At 37.3% G+C, this 23,734-nt stretch overlaps 1 protein-coding gene across 1 annotated transcript in view; it reads left to right on the top strand.

Annotated features, from left to right (window-relative positions):
* Positions 1-23,734, top strand: part of LOC115927775 — a 28,957-nt gene extending 5,223 nt beyond the window's left edge. The window contains exons 6-9 of the mRNA XM_030994042.1: positions 2,927-3,300; positions 5,240-5,336; positions 9,342-9,718; positions 23,623-23,734. Of these exons, the coding sequence (XP_030849902.1) occupies positions 2,927-3,300; positions 5,240-5,336; positions 9,342-9,718; positions 23,623-23,734 (960 nt within the window). The remainder of the gene's footprint in view (positions 1-2,926; positions 3,301-5,239; positions 5,337-9,341; positions 9,719-23,622) is intronic.

The following is a 23,734-nucleotide window of genomic DNA, read 5'->3' as shown; positions in this document are numbered from 1 at the left end:
GACGTAAGGATAATTTAGATGAAATTGATTTACAAGAAAATAACTCCTGAATAAGAGACACTTTGATCAAGCAAAATCTTTAAGTTCCAACACAGATTTGTTTGTTTTTATTTGATAAATAGATTCACTTTCCAAATATTGTAATGTTCATATCAAAATCACGAAATTAGAAATGAGATAATCCATGCATGCAACTGGTTACAATCTATTAATTAATATTAATAAATAGATTATAATAAATAATCTGAAATAGATTTTCTTAATTCTAGATCTAGGTCTATTTATAAAGCGAAAGACCGCCGCTATTTTACATCAGATAACAAAAATATTAAGGTCTATTTATAAAGCAAAAGACCGCCGCTATTTTACCTTACTGCCAAGTCAAATACAAGGGGGGAAATATAGATCCATTAAAAAGAAACTTCCTGATTTAAAGATACAAACTCTTTTCAACGCAATGGCGAAACACCCAACAAAGAGATGAAATAAAGATGATGGAGATCTAGAATGACGTTGATCAGTGCTGAATAGGTAGACGAGCCAAACTCACGAATCCAGCGTAGACTGTAGCTTGTAGAATGATCAACATTCGGAAGAGCTAGATCTACTCTTGAATATGTAGACTGACGTTGGTGATCGTTGAATAAGAGTTTGAAGCTAGTCGTTAATTTAGTTGATTAAGTGAAGAACCGCGACAGTTTGAACTAGACTAAGCAATTGAGATGAATGATTGAACTTGATGAGAAATAAAAATTTCAGCCTGCAATAAATTGATTGTGGAACAATAAATCCAAGTCGAGTTTCGAGATGATGCTTAAATGATGAAAGTAACTCTGGACTCAGTTCACAAGACTCTCAGTCTAAAATGCTGATGATGCTGAAGACGTTGTCGGAGTTGAAGATTGATGACTGTCTTTAATCGACTGTTCTAAGTCGGGAAAAATTTAGACTTGAGAGTTGCAGTTCATGAGCTGTACTGATTCACTGAATTGAAGTTGAAGTCCAAAAGTTTGTTGAAGATTGATTACTAAAAAATATGGTCGCCAAAAAGTAATCAATGAAAGGTTGACGTATTGTTGAAGTGAAAATTGCTCAGGAAAATAAAATTTCCAAATAAACGTAATAAAACGTAGAGGTCTATAGGAGATCAACTGAAGCACGTAAATAAGTGAAATTAAGTAAAGGACAACTGAGCTCGAAATCAGACAAAAAATTGAACCTTTTTAAGTCCGAGGTTTAAAGGCGACTGACTAGCCAAAGCCAAAACATTAACTTTAGCCCCAAGGGATTGGCCAATATAAAGAGCCAATCAAAGAAGAGAAAACACTGACCAATGGCAGCAAACTTTTACAATTACCAATAAAACCAAGAATGACAAAACACACACTATTTGTGCTACTGGAGTCAACTAGAATACTATCTTAATAAAACTTCCAGATTTAAAATTATTATTGAATTGAAGAATATAGAGCAATATAAAAATGTGATTATCACCCAAGCAATCATTTTGAATATTATTAAACTTTAAGTGACACAAAATGGCAAAAACACATTACTAAATAGGCAAAACACACCTATCAAAAGGGATCGGCACGTATAACACAATAAATTTACAACAGCAACGCGCAAGCATACTGAAGAATTTGCATACCATTGTGACGTCAACAGTACAATAGCGCGTCTAAAAATAAATAAAGAATGCGGACGCATGTCAATGAAAAGGTGACAGAAAGGTGAAGGAACTATAACATATTTACACAGTAGAATGTTGAACCGCTACACATGTTCCTTTTTTGACACAACATTGGGTAATTTTCCTGGGTACTTTGTTCTTGTGTAATTTTTTACCCCAAAGTCGGGTTAAATTTTAACCCAACCTTATTGTATGATTTTTTATTTTTACACAGATTTGGGTATAAAAGAAAATTTGTCCGAGGAGTTGGCTGGAAAAGTACATGCTATATGTAGTGTAGTGTATAAGTAGCAGACCTCTCTCTCTCTAGACAGTCTTTCGCTTGGCGTACTCGCAGTAGGTGACTGCATCGCGGATGACATTCTCCATACGAATAATGTGTTGTCCAGAATTATGAGGAATTTCATGTCCACATTGAGAAGATTTACACGCATTCATGCAAATAAATGCTGCGAAAAGACACAAGTGTATGATCGTAGTCTATTTCGAACAAAGTCGTCCATCCTCTGTCGATCTTGAACACGATTAATTCGATGAACAGCTGATTCGGAACGACCGACCACGCTAGCGCTTCAATCGTAGTTTTTATCATCAGTTGTGTCATAATACCAACGTTTAGGTGTCAAAACTTGTGTTTACCCAACGCGTGGTTCAAATATTAATCTGCATCGTTACTTTCTTACCCCGGAAATGCGCACAGTCGAATTTTGATATGACACTATGGTAAGTGTAAAGAAATTTCGAAGGGACTTGGTGTTTGGCACATGTTTGGGTAATACTTTACCCAACTTTTTTAAACAGCGATTTTGCACAGCGAAATTTTGCACTCTATTTTTAGAGTGTATAGTATACTAATTGGAATAAAAGAATACAAAAAAAACAACAACACACAAGTGAGTTATATTTTCCCGCGTTATCATATTCCCGAGATCGCTGTGCGCCCTACCAGTCATGTATACTGGTATTATCATTATTCATTTCATGTCCACAGTTAAGCTTTAATCCAAAAAAAAAAGGGGGGGGGGGTCTCATTATGTACCCAGTTTCGAATAATAGCATTTACGTGAAAGTAAAAAATCTAGTCTCTCTGTGTTATCCGTCCTGCAGTTAAAGAAATGTCGGCTATCTACTGAGATGACTGCCAGAATGTGGTCCTGTCTCAGATCCTTCACCTCACTGAACCATCTCACCATCTCAGACTCCTCTCTCAGTTTCCCTCCATCTCCTCCTGAGCTTCCATCCGTCACAGAGCTATTAACCGAGAGTGTGACGTCACAAAGCTATGAAGGTCTGCTCTCATCGCTTCCTGGCTTGAAAGAGATCGATATCGCTATCGATGATGCAGAGAGAGACATACCTCAGATCATGGCTGGTCTTCGTCGGACCGGAGGACAACAGCTCACACGCATCAACATTACAGCCCCGTCACTCCCATCAGAGAAGCAGAGTGTATCAAGTGAGACGATGAGAGGACTGGGTCTTGTGATCAGAGAACAAACCAAGAACCTGCAGTGGCTTTGTCTATCCAGAGTAAAGGGCACGGACGAGGGAGACTTGGTTGAACTCGTCGAGTGTTGCAAACATGTGAAGATGATGAATCATCTAATGTGAGTTTATTGTACACATTTTTAGTCAGTGGATAATATTAATAATAATAATAATCATAATGTTGGTAGCCCCCCCAAACATTGATTATTGATAACAATGATGATATAATTTACATTAATAGTTATAATAATGCAATAACCATTGATGATAACCTCATTTCAATGCTAACAGTATCAAACATCTTGAATTTCAGATGGTGTTTTTGCTTTAGTTTACAAAGGGCAGTTGACACTAACTAAAGGCGCTTAATTTGTATTTTTGTTGTGAATTTATTTTTAATATACCTGTTTTATTGGATGTTTACTATTGATTTAATAACTTTTTTTCATGGTTTAAAGAATAGATTTGAAAATTTGACAGATCGTCATTGCGTTTTGTTGGGGGGGGGGGGGGGGTAAGGTCATCTTTTTTAGGTCGTCCATTACGATTTTTTTTTTTTTTGGCTTTAGGCGCGAAAGCTTTGACGTTTCATCAAGTTATTAGAAATGAAGACGATTCGTTGTACCGTTCCCGGCTCTTAATTCTTGCTCGCCCCTCCCACGCGAAGCGGAAGCTTTGATGTTTCATTCAATTATTACTCTTAATCCTTGTCTGAATTCATTTTCGCCCCTCCCGCGTGAAGCGCTGAAGCTTTAACGTTTCATTATATCATTACAGAAAGAAGACTATTCGATGAACCGTTCTCTACTCTTGATCCTTGTCTGAATTCAAGCGCGGAAACATTGATGTTTCATTAAATTATTATTCTTAATCCTTGGTTGAATTAATTTTAGCCCCTATCGCGCGAAGCGCGAAAGCTATGACATTTCATTAAATTATTAGAGAAAGAAGACGATTCGTTGTATACGGTTCTCGACTCTCAGTAACCCTTGTCAGAATTCAGTTTCCCCCCTCCCGCGCGAAGCACAGAAGCTTTGATGTTTCATTCAATTATTACTCTTAATCCTTGTTTGAATTCATTACCGCCCCCTCCTGCGCGAAGCGCGAAAGCTTTGACGTTTCATTAAATTAGTTGAGAAAGAAGACGATTCGTTTTACCGTTCGCGACTCTGAATCCTTGTCTGAATTTAGTATCCTCCCTACCGCGCAAACGGAAGCTTTGACGTTTCATTAAATTATTAGAGAAAGAAGACGATTCGTTTTTACCGTTTCCGACTCTAAATCATTGTCTGAATTTCAAAAAGTTATACTTTGTCTGATAAAAAGTCACAGTTCGTAGGGAAACCAAATTTGGCGGCTGACCGACGTAATACATCTAACTGACTTAAAACTTCTGCATTAATATAGTGCACGATGATCGAGCAAGAATACCGACATAGCTGACCCGACACAGCAACATATCTATGCGTTTCTTTCGCACTCCCTCGACGAGGCGAGTCCACCCAACAACCCCCTCTCTCTCTTACTCCAACCTCTCCTCTCACAGGCTCTTACCCCCCTCTCTCCTCTCTTTCACCCCCATTTCTTTTGTTTCCTTTTTCTTTTCTTTTTCTTCTTTTTTTCCTTTTCTCCTTTTCTTTTTTTTCTGTCTTTTCCTTTCCTTCCTTTCCTCTCCTTTCTTTTTTTCTTTTTCTCTTTCTTTCCTTTCTTTTCCTTTTCTTTTTTTCTTTTCTTTCCCTTTCCCTCTCTTTTTTACCCCTCCTCCTCTTCTCATTTTTCCCGACGGCAGCGCAATTTTACCGACAAAATCCCCACAGGTGGGGGTGGGGGGGGGGGGGGGGGGTGTTGCACCCCCACATCCCTCCTTTAGCAACGCCTCTGCTTGACCTAGTAACAGGGGCACTTATCGCACTTGAAAAGTGGCATTTATTACTAAAGAAAATGGGTATTTCGTCAAAGCAAAAGGATCACCTACACTCATCTACAAATGGGTGCAATTAACATCTTCTTTCCATTCCTCTTTTTATACGCAATTTACACTTCATTTATATGTTGCAGGCTTCTTGGCTGTGGGACAAAGTCATACGGTAGACTAAGACATCACATCACTGGTCTTAACAAGTCAAAGAAGTCACTCAGGGTGATTTTCTTGCATGTAAGTTACCTACTAAGTATATCGATTGCTACATGAATACAAGGGTTCTAGGACAATTACCCCCTGGACCAGGGGCGTAAATCCGTACCGAGGAGTGGGGGGGGGGGGGGGGGGGGTGATCTCGGCGATAGCCATCACATACTAGCACGAGCAGACGCCCAAACTAATTAACGCAAGCGCGCGCGATCGCGCACGCACAAACACACAACACACACACACACACACACACGCACCACAACGCACACACACACACACGCAAACACACAAACGAACAAACAACAAACACTATTAGAGAAAAAAGACGATTCGTTGTACCGTTCTCGAAAATAATCCTCGTCTGAATTCAGTTCCCCCCCCCTTTCCCGCGCGAAGCGCGGAAGCTTTTACGTTTCATAAAATCATTAGAGAAAGAAGACGATTCGTTGTACCGTTCTCGACTCTTAATCCTCATCTGAATTCAGACCCCCACCCCCTCCCGCGCGAAGCCCGTAAGCTTTTACGTTTCATTAAATCATTAGATAAAGAAGACGATTCGTTGTTCCGTTCTCGACTCTTAATCCTCGTCTGAATTCAGTTCCCCCCCCTCCCCTCCCGCGCGAAGCGCGGAAGCTTTTACGTTTCATTAAATCATTAGAGAAAGAAGACGATTCGTTGTACCATTCTCGACTTTTAATCCTCATCTGAATTCAGTTTTTCCCTTCCCCGCCCGCGCGAAGCGCGGAAGCTTTAACGTTTCATTAAATCATTAGAGAAAGAAGACGATTCGTTGTACCATTCTCGACTTTTAATCCTCATCTGAATTCAGTTTTTCCCTTCCCCCCCCCTCCCTCCCCTGCGAAGCGCGGAAGCTATTACGTTTTATTAAATCATTAGAGAAAGAAGACGATTCGTTGTACCGTTTTCGCATTTTAATCCTCATCTGAATTCAGTTTTTCCCTTCCCCGCCCGCGCGAAGCGCGGAAGCTTTTACGTTTCATTAAATCATTAGAGAAAGAAGACGTTTCGTTGTACCATTCTCGACTCTTAATTTCTTAAGGGGGTGTTTTTTTTTTATATCTCTCTTTGGACTCCTGAGCAGGCGCGTACACAGGGGGAGGGTTTAGGGGTTTAACCCCCCCCTTTGGTATTTTTTTTTTGTGTAAACCCCCCCCCCCTCCACTTTTGGATTTTTTTTAATTTTAAATTTTTGTTATTAAAAAAAAAAATATTCCCATGGCTGACCTCAAAGAGATGACCTTACCCCCCCCCCCCCCAACGGAGCAAAATGTCAAATTTTCAAATTTCGATACCAAAAAAAAAAAAAAGTGTCCTCTTACCCCCCCCCCCCCCCCCCGCCTATTCAGCGGTTGGCTGAGTCGTTGCGATTTTTTTGGGACCAAAAAAAAAAAAAAAAGTGACCTCTTAACCCCCCCCCCCCCCCCCCCCCCCCCCCCCCCCCCGCCTATTCAGCGGCTGGCTGAGTCGTTGCGAATATCATAGAAAAATTGATCAAATCCCGGGATCAAATTCCTGAAATTCCTGCTAGCTTTAAAAGCTCATTCAGGATTATTTTATTTTGAAAAGTAAAAGCATTAGCCCCCAGTCCCCCTCGATCGACTAGAGCTCACCTGAAATTGGGGGGGGGGGGGTGTGGTACATTTAGCAGTGTTCCGGATTTTTTTTTTTTTTTTATTAATTTTTTTTTTTTTTTTTTTGGGGGGGGGGGGGGGTCTCCAATGCAGCAAAAGCCAGCGAAAAGCCGGCGAAAGGGGGATTCAGAAATGTTGGCAGTCCTGAGATAGGGTGGGGGTGCTTTCAAAGGGAAGGAACGAGCATACGCGTACCCTAAATAACACGGAGCCGGGCATCTACTGTACATGATTGCACTTTTTAAGCGCTCGCGCGCTGGCGCACTTTACGTCTGGGCTATAATAATACCTTGCAAAATAACGAAAAATTATTCTGAAGTTTATGAAGTGCTTGTTCGCGCACGTCGCGAAACTACTCTTAATGATCGTGACATACTATATACGTGTAGGCTATACAGTTGTACATACATACAAATAAAAAAAACTAATTTCTCATGCATTATGCTGAAATTGAAACAATCACAATTTTTTTTTTCTTCTTCCTTTTTTCTCTCTTTGTTTTGTAATATCAGGGGGGGGGGGATGATTGTACAGGCCACCCCCTACTTCAAGCCAGGGGGGATGCAGCCCCCCCCCCCCACCCCCCCCCCCCCCCCGGGATTTACGCCCCTGCGCCTGGACAATCACCCACCTCCCTCCCCCTGGCAAATTACCAAAGGGACAATTACCCCACCCTGAAAATAGCGTGTTTGTAAAAACATAGTGGCATCCTGTTTATTGTTATATTATATTGGATATAGGTGCTGCATGTACATGTTAACTACAAGATTATAAGATTATGCTTCCGATGACCCTACATTTACAAAAGCTTGAAAATAAAATTGAAATTAACATTAACACACACCGTGAATGACCGGTATGTTTGGAGCCATTTACCAACCCACCGGTCCGTCATATCATGCAATGACAGGTTGACGGTCTAAATGAAAATAAGCCATTCGCAGATCAGATTCACATGTATGCAAAACAAAGAGATTGATTTATTGGCCATAAATAATTATGTATATTATCTGTACCGTTTTTTTAAGCAGGCTCACCTCTTCAGTTTATAAACTGCTATCCCTGAGCGCCCTGCACAATAAAAACAACGTATATACAATATCTTTGGACTTGACTCTAAGTACATATTAAACTCATAATTGCATAATAAACAAAGATCAGGAAAACATAGATTAATAACAAAAGAAAGACATAAAATAAATATAAATTTGTGAAGTGTTACTTATTTTCAGCATAGTATGATCAAAACATACAGTTGATAAATTATCTAATACTGTCCAAATACTAATTACAGCCGTTGAAAGCAAAATGAAGTAATATACTGGAGAATGTTAAATGGAGATAGATTGAGTGAGAGCAAATAAAGCTGGTAAAGATAGAGCGAGAGGGGAGGAGAGAGAAAGAGAGGAAGAGGGGGAGGGAGAACAATGGAGTACCAGGGTATTACAGGAAACATGAGTCAGCAAACATTGTTCCCCCTAGAAAAGTGTACATGTACGCTACAGAATACACGGGGAAAATGGGAGAGAGGTAGAAAAGAGAGAGGAGGGGAAGGAGGATGGAAGTGAGAAGGAGAGAGAGACAGACAGAGGCGGAGACAGACAGACAGAGAAAGAAAGAGAAAGACAGAGAGAGAGAGAGAGAGAGATCATATATTCCTGGACATGTATTGCTATAGTAATCTTTTACTTTGCAATGTCTCCAGGTAAGTATGTGGGAGCCGCCACTTAATTCCTCTTAAATTTTAATTCACATGGTGGTACTAATGGATTTCCGTACGTAACAAGGGAATCACTTAAATGCCGAGCACATATTTCTCCCATCTCTCAAATGTTTTAAAGCAACTGTTTGTATGGGTGTAGGACAAAGTACGCCCGAGAACAACCACTCTCCTGAAAATTATCCCCTGTGTTTAGTATGTATGTAAGGATAGAGATCTAACATAAGGATTCAAAGGGGTGAATGAATTATGAAAACATTGGAGAAATTATAAAAAGACGACCCGTTTCTTGAAGAGGGAGAGAGAGAGAGAGAGGGGGGGGGGGCAGTGACATTTTTCTTGACAGGTACAGCAATATCTTAAGAGAATATAAATAATAAAAATGTTTTTGTTTTTGCTTCTGAATTATAATGTCAACTTCATAAAGCACGGTGCCTTCCCTTCAATTCTTCCCATTTCCAATATTTGTTGTTTGTTATATGGCTAACATATCAAATTACTTTCTAATTCCAGGATAATGGTCAACTCCTCGTAGAGAAATGCCAGCTATCTACCGAGATGACTGCCAGATTATTGTCCTGTCTCAGATCCTTCACCTCACTGAACCATCTCAGCATCTCAGACTCCTCTCTCAGTTTCCCTCCATCTCCTCCTGAGCTTCCATTCGTCACAGAGCTATCAGCCGAGAGAGTGACGTCACAAAGCTATGAAGGTCTGCTCTCATCGCTTCCTGGCTTGAGAGAGATCGATATCACTATCGATGATGCAGAGAGAGACATACCTCAGATCACGGCTTGTCTTCGTCGGACCGGAGGACAGCAGCTCACACGCATCCACCTTACAGCACCGTACTCACTATCATCAGAGAAGAACAGAGTATCGAGAGAGACGATGAGAGGACTGGGTCTTCTGATCAGAGAACAAACCAAGAACCTACAGCGGCTAGAATTGTACTTGGTGAAGTGCACAGACGAGGAAGACTTGGTTTACCTCATCGAGTGCTGCAGACATGTGAAGACGATGTCAGATGTGGGGTAGGTTCTTGTTCAAATCTTGTATAAAATAGATTAAAATCCTACTAGTCTACACGATCCTGTTTAGTTAGTTTGCCGTGAAAAGCATAATGATACGAATGCGTGAAAGGATGCAAAGGTTAAAACGGGGGCTTAACATCCAAGGTAGGATGGGTTTTGGTTTATTATTGCTCTCAATTGTTATTTTAGAATGTTCAATGTACAGTCGCAATAAATAGAATTTGAATACCTGTATTGAAAATCAAAAATGTTGATATACAGTTGAATGTATTATTATGAAACGTCGGAGGGTAAGATATGGTAAGTCCATTTTGACCATAAACAAAATCATATCCTGATAAAATCAAATATCATTATCATTAATTTTCATTATTGTTATTATTATTATTAATATTATTGTTATTTTCCACTACTATTATCATTATTATCATGTATTATTATTGCGTTTACTACTATTAATATCATCATCATGTTATTATTGTCACTATCTTAAAAATTATAATCAGTAACAATATTTGTGGTTGCAAGTACGTGTTTTTATTTTTAGGCAGAATGGCGAATCAACGAATACCGGCAGCGAATTCAAAAGTCTTGCGCTCTAGCTGCAATAAACCGTTAAAGGCAAACTGTCCTTTTCAAAATTATTCTACATTGTTTTTCGGATGCATCGTCTAAAGATCATCAAGTTCCATGAGGTGGCAGGTATGCCCCCTCCCCCGGCCATCGTCAGCTTTTACTCTTCGACTCATAATTTGTGGATTTTCGAAGTTTAAGCAATGCCAAGTTGGTGGAAATGACTAATTTTCCCCTTTTCTCCCCCTGGAGGGTGTTTCATGAACAAAAATTAATGTCGATTTTAAAAAATAAATTTTTAAGGCAGAATCACTTTTGGCTTTGATAAAATTGATGCTGTGAGCTGTTTCATCGAATCAGATTTAGGCTAGAATTTATTTTGATAATTTTTAGGTTAAATGTAAAAGGGCTCTGTAATCAAGGCTAGTCGATTCCGGGTCAATCAACTACAAGTAACATTGCGTCGCTAAACTACTGCAAGAGAGGTCCTCGAAAAGTAAGTAAATTATGTTCTGTTGATACAAAAATTATTATTTTGGTAGAAGGAAAGTATTACTCTCATTTGCAACCGAACGATATTTGAAATAAATATCAACTAAGAGCATTCCCCAACTGAGCTAAACTTAAGTTAATTCTTCGAATTGCACCGGTTCATGCATTTCCGTCCCCTTCATATATAGCCTACATTCATGTATATTTAACTGTAGCCTACTTGTCTAACGATGTTGAATATTTGGTTAGGACATGTAAGAAATAGACCTATAGTTTATTTTTGCATTTGATAACAAAATAAGTCTACCACGGCTTTAGGAATCATCGTGTTGTATGGTTTCGTCGATAAGTCAAGTGCCTAAAATTTAGGCTTAGATTCCAAATCTAGGCCTAGATCCAGGCTAGACAGTAGACTACTTTGTTTTGTTGCCGGTAGGCAGTGCGGTAGCCATTGTTTTGTGTTAATAATAACAATATACGAGATCATTGCTTTAACTTCAACATTTTATGCAAGAAAATACGACTCTATAGAGTCTATATACCGTGTCAGACCGAAGACCAAGTTAGATCTTGATTAAGATCTTGATGTAGATTGAGTCTACATGATACTAGATCTAGGATAGATGTAGACCTAGTCTAGTCTTCACACTGCACCCTTTGGGCAGAACAAACCTAGATAAGTTAGAAGTTATAGTTAGTCCCTTAGTCCTAGATCTTGACTAGAGGTATACTTGAATTTTTGTGACATCTAAATTAACAGGAGTTAGATCTAGTCTACGTCTAACAGTAAAAAGTTAGATTTTAGACTAGATGTAGAATGTTATGTAGGTCTATTAGGCTCATGTATCAAGCTCTCCTATTTTGTTTTTCTTTCAGAGTCAGAGATGGAGTGGACCTGGACATTTTGAATAATATACAAGAAATAGACCCCTAGTCTAAGACTTCTCTCTCACCGTGTCTTCAACGTCTTGGACTAACTTCTCATCCTACCTCGGTCCCGAGGAAAGGGTTTGGATCTGCATAATGTAATCCAGTTCAAGGTACTGCAGATTCTACCGTGCTAATTGGTCTTTTGATGTGATTTTCTTAGCAAAGTTTGAACACCAACATTAAAACGGTGAGGTTGGTTTTCTTCTAGACCTAGATCTACATAGATATGAATTACTAACTTGTTGTTGAGTTTATAGTCTTGATATTCTTTAATGATGAAGGGTTAAGATACCGGATATTGGATTTTACAATAACAAACTGAAAATTATGTGTTCTTAATTTAAGAGGAAGCCAATCATGACAGGTAAAAAACATAGATAATTTACTAGATCAGCCAGATTTGATCAATATTGTACATAGCATGGGGCAGCAATTAAAGTATAAAGATGTGATTGAACAAACTCTAATAAGCATATGCATAATGTAAGCTTTAACCTGTTTGTTATATACCAGTTAAGGTATCTCTTTCCCTTCTATTGACCAGAGGGAAATTTTTTATCAAATCTCTGTACAATAGGGTTTGGTTCAAGATCAGATTATCCAAGATAAGATGAGACTGCTGTAGAGTCAGATTACAAATGAAAGCTAAAAGTTTAAGATCCACACATTCAAAATCAATATTTTAAAGAAATGTTTGGGATCAAAATCAAAATCAAGATGAGTCCAAAATGTGTATTATAAAAAGAGGTTCCACGTTCCATAGTCCAATTGATACAGTTATCACATTTTCTAAAAACTTTCAATGTGATAAGTGACATAGTGGTTTGACCCAAACACATTTAAATTGCAGTTAGAATCACTGATGTCAATGTACTTTTGTCCAGTTGAACACATTAGATTAGGTAAAGTGACAACTATTTTTCTGAGAAATATATTTGCTCTCTTTATGGTATATGTATATCTCTGTTTGATACTTACCAACAAATGATTATGAAAAGATAATTTTTTTCCAAAGCCTAAAAATCAATTATATATTATTTTTTCTAACTAAAACTGCTTTGGTATCGATATTTTTTGAGAATATTTGTTATCCTTCTACCTTATTTATTTTACAATCAAAGAAATTGACATGACCAGAAATACAACAATTGAAAAATTACACTAGTATTAATTAGTTGTTATAACTTTCAATTCCAAATTCTAGACTGCAGAGCCTGAATCCCCTGCAACATTACGCTTCACATGGAACATCAGCCAGCGTACAGATACAAGCTCCCTTGTCCAGCTCTAAGCAAGAGGGACCACAATGCTAAGCAGATCGTGGACTGCTCGCTTTCTCATTTAACAATGTCTTGCAGTGAAACAGATTTTCAAATGAAATGATCTGAAAATACTAAAAGAGCTCCAGTCTGTGTACTAAAATTTGCCATTAAGTATGAGATGATTGGTTTGATAAGATTTCACCAATTAATGTCTTAAAGGAAGTAAAACAAATGATGATACTTCCAAGAATTCTATTAGTTTAAATAGAATTTTAGAATCTTGCAGAAGAAAAAAGAAAATGACTAATTACAGATGAAAGATGAAACTAAAGTAATAATCCATATTAAGTTTAATAGCTCTGCAATTTAAGCCTGCACATTCGAGAAATATCTTGCTAAGTGTTGTTGCTGATCTAAAAATCGATGATTCTGTCATGGAGGTTATTGTTTCTAAACTTACATTTATAGATAAGTCCGTTCATGGTGATGAATGTTAAAATATCAAATTGGAAATTTTAAAGTAGTAATTCATCTGAGCACCAGTGGACCAATTTGAGGGCCTTTTTGGAACTCTTAGTAGAGTTTCTGTTGGTATGAATTTGTGTCGACAATTACCTGTTGATACCTGAATTGGATATTCTTAGCAATTGCAAAAGAACAAATACAAAAGAAAATATGTCCGGCAAGAAATTATATATCAACTTGGATTCATGTTGTCCTTAAAAAATTCTCAAAGCTGATAGAAAAAAAAAATCATGATTATGGTTGGCTAAGTGGCGATACACACATATAAAAACAATCAATCGAAGAGTGAGTTGTAATATGATAGTGTGGATTTTAATTACACAATACAACGAGATGCAACATAAATTCACAAATATTGAGCGTTGACAAATCAAAAATATATCAGCTTATAACTTCCTAAGAGGGTCAATTAAATTAAGGCTGCCATTATACTAAACCGGTGTTCGTTCAAAGGATAACGCGTTACGAACGTTGGAGTTCGTGACAAAGTCCACCGCGTCAGACGATTGTGTGCGCGAAAATGTCCACCGCGTTAGATGACCGTGGAATCATGTAGGACGAGAACTGGGTCGAATGGGTCGATGGCTCGTGATGAGTTCACCATATCGCAGGTAGCTAGAAAACAGTCTAAATCGGTCTCTTGTACTTCGTAGAGTCAATCAATGGAATGTGGTTGAACACCACCCTAAACGGCTGTAATACAATCAATAAACAATAATAAACATTGTATCCCATCATATTAGTTTGATACAAAAATACATCAACAAATGTTCTTAACATGTAAGGACTTTCTCACAATATAAACATACAATGTTGACTTAAACATCATTAATATTTAATACACAAAATCAGTTAGCTTTAACATATCTAAAGACAGAAACTTCCTTTCCAGTATCTCATACCAGCCTTTGTAAACAATGCTAATAACATTTCAAATTATTTCTGACTTTAGAAATATGTTTATAACAGAAACAGTTAATGCATTCTGTTTGCATCAGAATTCAAGATGGCTACCTGCCATTTAATATGCAAAATGGCTGACTTTCAAAATGGCTGACTTTCCGTGTCTGCCGAAAAAAAGGCACTTACAAAAACAATAAATATTTCAAACATGTATTGTGTCGTTTCACATGACACAAATCCCAATTAAATTACTTAAAGACAAATATTCATATGCAACATCTAGAAACATTTCTCCAGGCATCCGTTTACACTATAGGGCATAAAACAGGGTCATCAATGTGAATAAAACGAGAGATAAGCTTAGAGGTAATACTTACAGTTATTCTGTAGATTGAAGAGCCCGTTGCCTGCCTCCCGGAGGGATCGTGTCCGAAGGACGGTCGTCTGCTCTTTCCGCTCTCAACAGCAGAATGAAAAAGCAGCAATAAAAAGGGGACCACACTCGCTCTGAACAGCAAGCCCAAAAATCCTCCCTTCACTGTCAAACGTACTCCCTCCCCAAGGGCGACACAGCAGGTCCTTCTCTACTCGCAACAAAATGGCTTCTCCCACCACTCTCGCTAACGTATAACACGTACACATTCACACTCTCCCAAACGTAACCCAGTCACATGCGCGCTAGTGTTAAATTTGCATATCTAAATTCCTATGACGGAACAAAGGAAAAGGAATGCGCGCATCCAGACTTCGCATCTGAATAAGAATTAGAGAGGTCAGAGGGCAAATGGAAAGCTATGCATGAATATTCACCCGGCTAGGAAAACCATTAATCAAAGCATTTTATTTTGACAATAGACAAACTGTTGTATCAAGAAAAACCCATTTTCATCAACTACATGACCTTACATAACAATGTGTATTACCCTTATATTAACAACCATATTAGTTACAGCAATCATTACGACAAATCTTACTCTTTTAATCTCCACCAATACCTCGACTAGACAGTGGCAGATATTAGCTGCAATAGTTTTAACAACCTGTTGTCACTTAAAGAGCAGTACTTTCATTTGTGTCATTGAAAATGTTCTTATTGTATCCCTTGAAATTAATTGCTATTGCTCATCATTTATAAAATGTAGATGTGCATGCATTTAAAGCATAAGAATAGCTATAAGACTTAAAGCTTGACAAATTTATGTTAATGTTATTTTGTATTTGAGTAATGTATTGTTTGTCATTTAATAAGAAAAAAGGGGTTATGCAAAAAATGAATGGATGAGATTGTGCAGTAGCGCATAACTAGTAATTATGAAATGATGATAAAGGGCAATGATATGTGATTCAATGATGGTGTGTTTGTTTGTGTGATAATATAACCTAGCAATGCTTTTGTTAGAAGCCAGTGGTTATTATTTATATTTTTTACTTTATTTATTTAGTATTACTATTATTATTATTATTATTATTATTAAAACTGTTTTTTATTGGGGGGGGGGGGGTGTGAAAGAACAAAACAATCACTTAAAAAAGCAAAAACAGAAAAGAGTTGTGGTAGCAGTGTGGTTGTGTGTTAATGAGAGAAAGAGAGAGAGAGAGAGAGAGAGAGAGTATGTGAATGGAATAAGGGTACAAATTTATCAACAAATAGAAAATTAATGGCAAAAAATTGGCCTTTAATTTTGTACCAAATTCTCGATTCTCCGATACATATTAAAGAAAAGTGTTGGCCTTCAATAACGCCTTTCAAGCAAATCAATGCTTGAACATATCGGATTAATAATGGGATGCTTTTCGTTTTAATTAGTTTTTATTTAAAGAGGGTTAATCTCTCAGTTTTAAAACTGTTTACTGGGAAACCCTGTACAAATAAACTGAGAGGAAATTGAACAAAGTTTAAATACATATCACATATCATATCATGGATTCTTTTTATGGTTTTGTTTTTAAATTTTATACACCAGAATAATTGTATAAACATTTGTTAGATATTTGACCAGCTTATTAAATATAATATACTTCCTTTCAAATCAAAATTTGAAGCAGGAAAGCTGAAATACTCGTTTTTTAATTTGTTATTGCCGAAATAAACAGTCTCTGGGATTTAAAAAATCAGAACATGAAAATACTAATAGTATCATGTTTTACGCGTTCTCTGTCTGTTTTTTTTTTTCTTTCTTAATTTCTCTGTTCTTTGTATGTCATTATACTATAGATATTCCTAATTCTTATATATATATATATATATATATATATATATATATATGCTGCTCCCAACCCCCCCCCCGTTAACGCTCTCTCTCTCTCTGTGCTTCTTTTTCTTAATTTCTCTGTTCTTTGTATGTCATTATACTATATATATATTCCTCATTCTTCTATATATATATGCCCCCCCCCCCTTTAACGCTCTCTCTCTCTCTGCTTCTTTTTCTTAATTTCTCTGTTCTTTGTATGTCATTATACTATATATATTCCTCGTTCTTATATATATATATATATATATATATATATATATATATCCCCCCCCCCCTTTATCGCTCTCTCTCACTCTCTGCTTCTTTTTCGTTAGTCTAACACCCAGCGCACCCTTACCTCCATCACTCTGTTTTCTGAACACAGGTTTCAGTGCTGTGGATCTAAAGAGGGCGGTAGACTGCAATCTCATCTCGCAGGTCTTGATCAAAAATCATTTAGTGGCAACATCGTTAACACGCTTGTTCATGTAAGTATCGCTCCACGTTGTGTGCACTGTACACTTTCACTATTTCTTATTTTCATCTGTATAATGACCGCTATCATGCAAGTATTGGTCTGTATTGTCGTTTTTAATATTCAATTTCTAAATTGTCTTTCCATTTTTGGCCCATTTTCTTTGTTAACGTTTCCTTAGTGTTATATTTTTTTTGGTAAAATCATTCCCTTCTGCTTCGTAAGTTTTTCAAACTGTTTTATATTTTGAGTTTTCGTATCATACTCTTTTGCCTCTGTCCCGGGTCTCTGTCTTTATCGTTGTTGATGATTGTTATCCCATTTCCTAGACACCAAATGTTCAACAGAATATCGAAACGTTGCTAAATGACATAATTTATATTTCTTCTCTCCCATGTGTTCCTATTACGTTTTTACACGTACCTCGCTTTGTTTCCTCTGTCTGGATTTGCACTTCAACATTCAATCAAATATTTCATCAAATATTATCCTTGTTTTCGGTGTTGTTTCGATGGTACGATTTTTAGTATGATTTATTATTTGTGTTCCTTGCATGAAATTGAGAAGTTTCTTTCTTAAATCACTTCATTGCTGGCTCTTTTTTTTTGGGGGGGGGGGGGAGAGAGTGCTACTATCGTTATAACATGAGGTCATTCACTTGATCCTTATTTTACTGTGTTTTGGTTCATTTTACTTCTTGTTTTCCATTAAATTGTTATATTCAGTTGTGCTACCACTCTTAAACCATTTCTTAATTGTACCAGTGATTATTTCTGTGTTTAATGTTGTATGGTTTTTAATACTGCCCCCCCCCCACATGTTGCTCCCCGGTTGTCTCTTTCTCTATATTTGGGGCGTTCTTTATGTGCATCAGAGTCGGCGCTCACGGGGAGGGAGGCACAATGCCCCCTCTTTTTCCGTCAAGTACACACGAAGCGCTTCCTTTTACGGAAGAAAAGTGTTCATTTTTGTTGTGCCGTTGTTCTTTTTCAAAAAGTTTCCATTCCTTTTTTATATCTCCCCCTCATCAAATTTGCAAGGTGCCTTTTACTTTAACAAATTAACCTTTTCCTTTCTTATGAATTCCCTCTTCCCCGTTTTTTATAACTGCCCATTTTCATTTCTGGTGAATGACTTGTTTACAAGTAAGGATTGGCTGATAGGTTTATTGAGAACATTCCATGATCTTAATCATACAACTAAATTGACATGAATAACAAACACAATCATGCACTTGTTTAAAACAAAATATATGCAAATTGTAAAAAAAAATATATATAAACCATGTCAATTTGTCAATATTAATGAGAAAGAGAAGAAGTGAAAGTCAGAGGAGAGAAGAGATTAATAGAAGAGTAGAGAACAAAGTTAAGCAGACCGACCGAGGAAGAAAAAAGATTGGAGAGCCAGAGAGGTAAAAGAGGGTTGATAGGAGAGGGTAGGTACACCATAGGTTTATACATTGGCCAAAGCTCTTACAAATCACATATAGGTCTTTATTTACATGGAATAGATATACATGTATATAGCAGGTGTGGTACTGCAACTCTTCTTAAATAGTAAATAGGAATGAAATTAACATAATAGGGTGAAGTAAGAACGGGAATGATAGAAGCGGAAAGGGGGAAACTGGCAAAGGAATCGAATGAGATCAAGATGAAAGCGACGAGGGAGATAAATCTAGAGCGAGAGAGAGAAAGAAAAACAAAGTTGTAGGAAAGAAGTATTGGTATATCGTAGGAATAAATAGTTCGCCATGTTATTAATATTATTCATTCATAATTTTTGTTCATACAAAGAATATTAAAAAAAAGATATATTAATTTGTGGACGTAATGTAACATTGAATTATAACTAAATAAATAGATTGGGAGAAGGAGAGGAGAGAAACAAAGAAAGTGGAGAGAGAAGAGGAAAAAACTAGCAAAGGAATATGAAGAGATTTAGAAGGATACAGAGGAAGAGTGAGAGGTATAGGAAGGGGACGGAAGAGGAAAAATAAAAGTAAGAAAGATTGGGGACATGATGGATCTCTTCGATGCGATTCGTCTGAAAATCACTCTAAATCCGTAAATGAATTAAAATTGGATGAGTATTTTTTTAAACATTATCTTCAATTATATATTTTGCGACCATGACAGTACATATAGGATAATCGAAGTTCACGAATCTTCCATGCAGAGAGAGAGAGAGAGAGGGGGGGGGGGAGAAAGATAAAGAGAGAGAGAGGGAGAAAGATAAAGAGGAGGGAGAGAGAGGAGAGGTGTAGTGGTCTAATGTTTACGGCAACAGACTTTGGATCGGTTCAAGTCTCGCTGCCGCAGTAATCTACATTTGTCACTCTCCACCTAGGTGCTAAATGGATACACGGTCATGCCCGTATAAAGCGAATGTGAATGTGGTTGTAGCTCATGTGAGCTTGTAAAATGGCGCCTGCGCTGGAATTATCCCCATGGAGCGGAGCGTGTGCACTTTCATGTGCGGATTAACAATTTAATACAATAGCGAGCTAATAATAATTACAGTGTAAATTATAAATGCAATTATAAATGTTATATTCAGCGCTACAGATGTGACTTTTATTATCATTATTATTATTTATATTATTATTATCATTATTTTCATTACCCTTGTTATTAAAATCACAGAGGGTGAGATATAGATAGATGCATCAAATACATTATGCATCAAATACAATCGTATCCATTTCTATCGAAATTAAATGAGATTTGTTTCGCAGGGTATATGTTAATGCTGCTAACAATAATGGTTACATCAATTACGATAAATCGATCTCATCAGATACGGTAGGACACTACTGCTGAATCTTTCATTTCTACACTTAGACTATCTCAGCCTATTGTTGTGTCGGAGCAGACGCGGGTCCAGGGGGTGGGTCGAGTAGGCCTTGGCCCAAAAGACGGGCCCCCATCCCTGGCAAAAACAAAATTAAAGAAAAAGATGGTTACCACAAATTTACCCTTTTTTTCGGTGCTCAAGGGGGGGGGGGATGTTGAGTTTAAAAAAGTGTTCGCTCCCCCCCCCCCTCCTCCCCCTCTTTATTTCATCATTTATATGTATAACCCAATGAATTTGTAAACAATGCGCTTCTATGTCGTTGAATGTTATTAATCTTATCGTAATTCATTATGTTTTCTCGTTCAGGAAAACGGTATGTTTCATGAGTACTACATTACCCAAATTGATTGAGCCACAGTGCAGCTGCAGCTGACATTGTGCATTGCCTTGTACCTGACATCATTTGTTTATTCTCACATTGGATGAGTTCCAGTGATGACTACACTCTACCCGGTCAGGTTGACATGCTGCATTGTCTCATACCTGATATATACCTGATCTACTTCCTGGTATTTATTAACCCATTTCCTACTGGAACCGGGCTAGTGTTGTGGAGAATATGTTAAATCAGTAGTCAACATGTTAACTTCCTGGATAAATGAAGTTAAGTTTATTTCATCTTCATGTTTAGATAATATAGGCTCCTGCTAACCAGCTTTATGCATTGTCATTGGTAATTATGTTATTGAATGTAACTCTTGTCTCAGTTCCATCATCGTACTTGGAATAATTTCACTTCTTACTACAGTTTTTGTCTCGCCTGCGTAGCAAAAAGCGAGACATAGGCGCCGCTTTTTCCGGTGACCTAGGGTTAAGTTTTTGAATTTTTGATATAATTTTGAAAGTATAAGTTCTAAGTCAATGAATTTTAAACTATAGGGTTATCAAGTATCCCCAATCATGTGAGTAGAATTTCAGGTCACTAAGTTAAGGTCAAAGGTCATTTAAGGTCAACAAACTTAGACTTTGTTGTGGCATCAACATCAAGATTTTGAATTGTTAGCATATTTTCAAAATTGCTTGTTCAAATTCCATGAAACTTGCACCCAAGGGTTATCAAGTATCACAAATCATATGACACAAATTCCAGGTCACAAGGTCAAAGGTCATTTCAGGTCAGTAGACTTGAATTATGTTTTCACATCTTAATATGAGAATAATTAAATCTCTTTTTTTAAATTAAGTTGTTCATATTTCATTCAAGTTATCGATCCTGGTACAATTAATAGTAAATATTCTTCTGATGATTCTTGGTCAATATTCTCTTCAAAATGCTGATTATATTCAGAGGATTTCTTTTTTGGGGTCTGCTAATGGGCCATCCTGTCTATAAATAATGTTCAAACCTCAATTTTTCATCATATCGAATTGCGTAATGCAGGCGAGACCGCCAAGAGCGTTTCCCTTGTTTCAAATTATCTAAGCAGCAGGTTGTTTTACATTTAGATATAGAAACACTTCTGTAAAAATCATGTGTTGTTTGCACTTTTAATGAATTAAGTGTAATGATGATCGACAATGTAGATTCATAAAAAACCCAGCTGTTTTGGAAATGTTTGGAAACATACGAATTTGGGTTTTAGGTATACTTTTTATTAATTACCTTTAAAACAAAATTATTTTGCCTCTTCCATTTTGGGGGAAAGCTATTTGATTTGTGAAAATAACTTAAATCTGCAAAGGTACTATTTCCCTAATCTTTGTACAAACATAATACTTGTATATGGGATTATTTTGATGGCGAAATACTGCAGAAAATGCATGCTTACAGCTATTGTGGATCTTTAAACATATGTTATTTTACACGCCCTCAACGCTGAGTACCCCCACACCCCCATTCGATTGGGGGAGAGATGAAGGAAAAGGTAACGGAACGTGAAATAATACATGTAGTATATTTTAGGGCAACAGGTCTTCCCGGTTTTGTCTCATTTTACTCGGTCTTGTTCGATTAGGATAATATCATAATACAACGTTCCATTTGTTAATGGCCTTGTATTACGTTTGGTATCATTCATTATATTCTCGGAACATTTATATCAAAATAATGCAAATTATGTCAGTAATTCACATCACCATTTAAATGTGAGACATATACCCAATGAGTCCCAAGGAATGCATGTAGCTAATTAATTTACTTGTTGTGAAAATGTACATTTCTTTATTATGAACCAACTTTTGTTTTACATGTTATTTATATGTATAAATGTATATACATACACACATTATATTATATATTATATTAACATCTACACCTTAGATTGCTACTAGAATAGCACTATTTATTGTAAATAGGTTTGTGTGAAGAAAGAATTCACGAAGCTCATACAAAAGATGCATATATGTATTGGAAGATTAAGTAATTGCGTGTAATAGTAATTGCTTTTGTAAGTGATAATTCCATTATGTACATCTTTACAGGTGCATACGAAACTCAAGTAACATTATTACTTTTTATTATTTTATTTTGTATTGATATGCATTTTACACAAATATATGGTTGATCATTGTTGGAGTGTATACGAGTTGTTTCTATCATATATCTATGATGACACTTGTATCATGTATGGGGATTGCCCTATAGATGAAGTAGAATGCTTCATTTGTTATTCACACAAATACAGTACACATCTTACTCATTTAATGATTTAAATATGATATGATGTTGATTTTTATGCGGCGTTAACAACGATACAAAAAAGGAAGACAAAAAGGTGAGGCTGGAAAACAAATGATTCTTTAAGGAATTATGGATTAGAATTATTTCAAACTTTCGCCCCATTGGTTTTATTTTTCTACTGTCATAAAAATGAGGATTGGATCCCCCCTTGCCCATATTGGAGGGATGACGTAATAAATAAAGTTTATCCAGAGTATGATGGGGGGGGGGGGCATTTCCAGTCCGTATACACTATCTGCGCATGAGTAGAACAATGTTATTAATACCAAACGCGTAGAGATGACAACTGATATGTGGTCATGACAGTTATGTAAACATTATTCATAGAGGTCGAGTTGTAGCGACTCATTCATTCGCCTTACTTTTATTGTACATTCATGTTCCAGTAATTTTCCATGACGGAACTTATTTATATTCATTATTCGGACTACGTGTGTTCATTCCTTCCAATCACGCATCGTGTTTCCGCGCACTCGTTCACCCGCGTTTTTCAACGCCACGAGGTTTTTCTTCACTCCCGCTTCCACCTCGATCGGTCGAGTCAAGACGTCTCCATGATTTCCTCTCCGGGCTTTATTGTTCTGTGCCTTTCGCCTATTTTACGACACATCTACTCTTTCTCTGCCGTCTTCAACGGGCTGGCAGCCTTCCAGTGGAACGTTTAAATCAGGACCCGACATGGCGCTTGATTATTCGCTGGGAGCTGCCAGTATCTTCGTTCCGGTAGCTCTTTCCACACACGAGCTCGACTCACCGTAGTTCGTCTGCCAGTTCATCGAGTTCGATTCACCGCAGCTCTGATGAACTTCACATCAAACAAAGTTCGGCTCATCCGACTCATCGAGCGACTTACTGCTTTGCATCGGCACCGACTTTGTTTTCATCATTTTCAACTTTGGCCTCCGACATCAAGTGATTCACTGCTTCGTCATCGAGCGCCACATTTCTTCTCTTCTCTTCTCGCCTGAGAGCTTCTTCATCATCTTCATCATGAGCGTCAGCGTAGAGATTTCTTCAAGGCTCTTCAGCCTCGACAACGAAGCTACATCTCCGCCATCAAGCCTCCGCATCTTCATCGCGTGA

Source organism: Strongylocentrotus purpuratus, unplaced genomic scaffold (genome assembly GCF_000002235.5).
Source record: "Strongylocentrotus purpuratus isolate Spur 01 unplaced genomic scaffold, Spur_5.0 spur5_scaffold_20, whole genome shotgun sequence".
NCBI lineage: Eukaryota > Metazoa > Echinodermata > Echinoidea > Camarodonta > Strongylocentrotidae > Strongylocentrotus > Strongylocentrotus purpuratus.
This window is presented reverse-complemented; position numbering and strand designations above follow the sequence as displayed.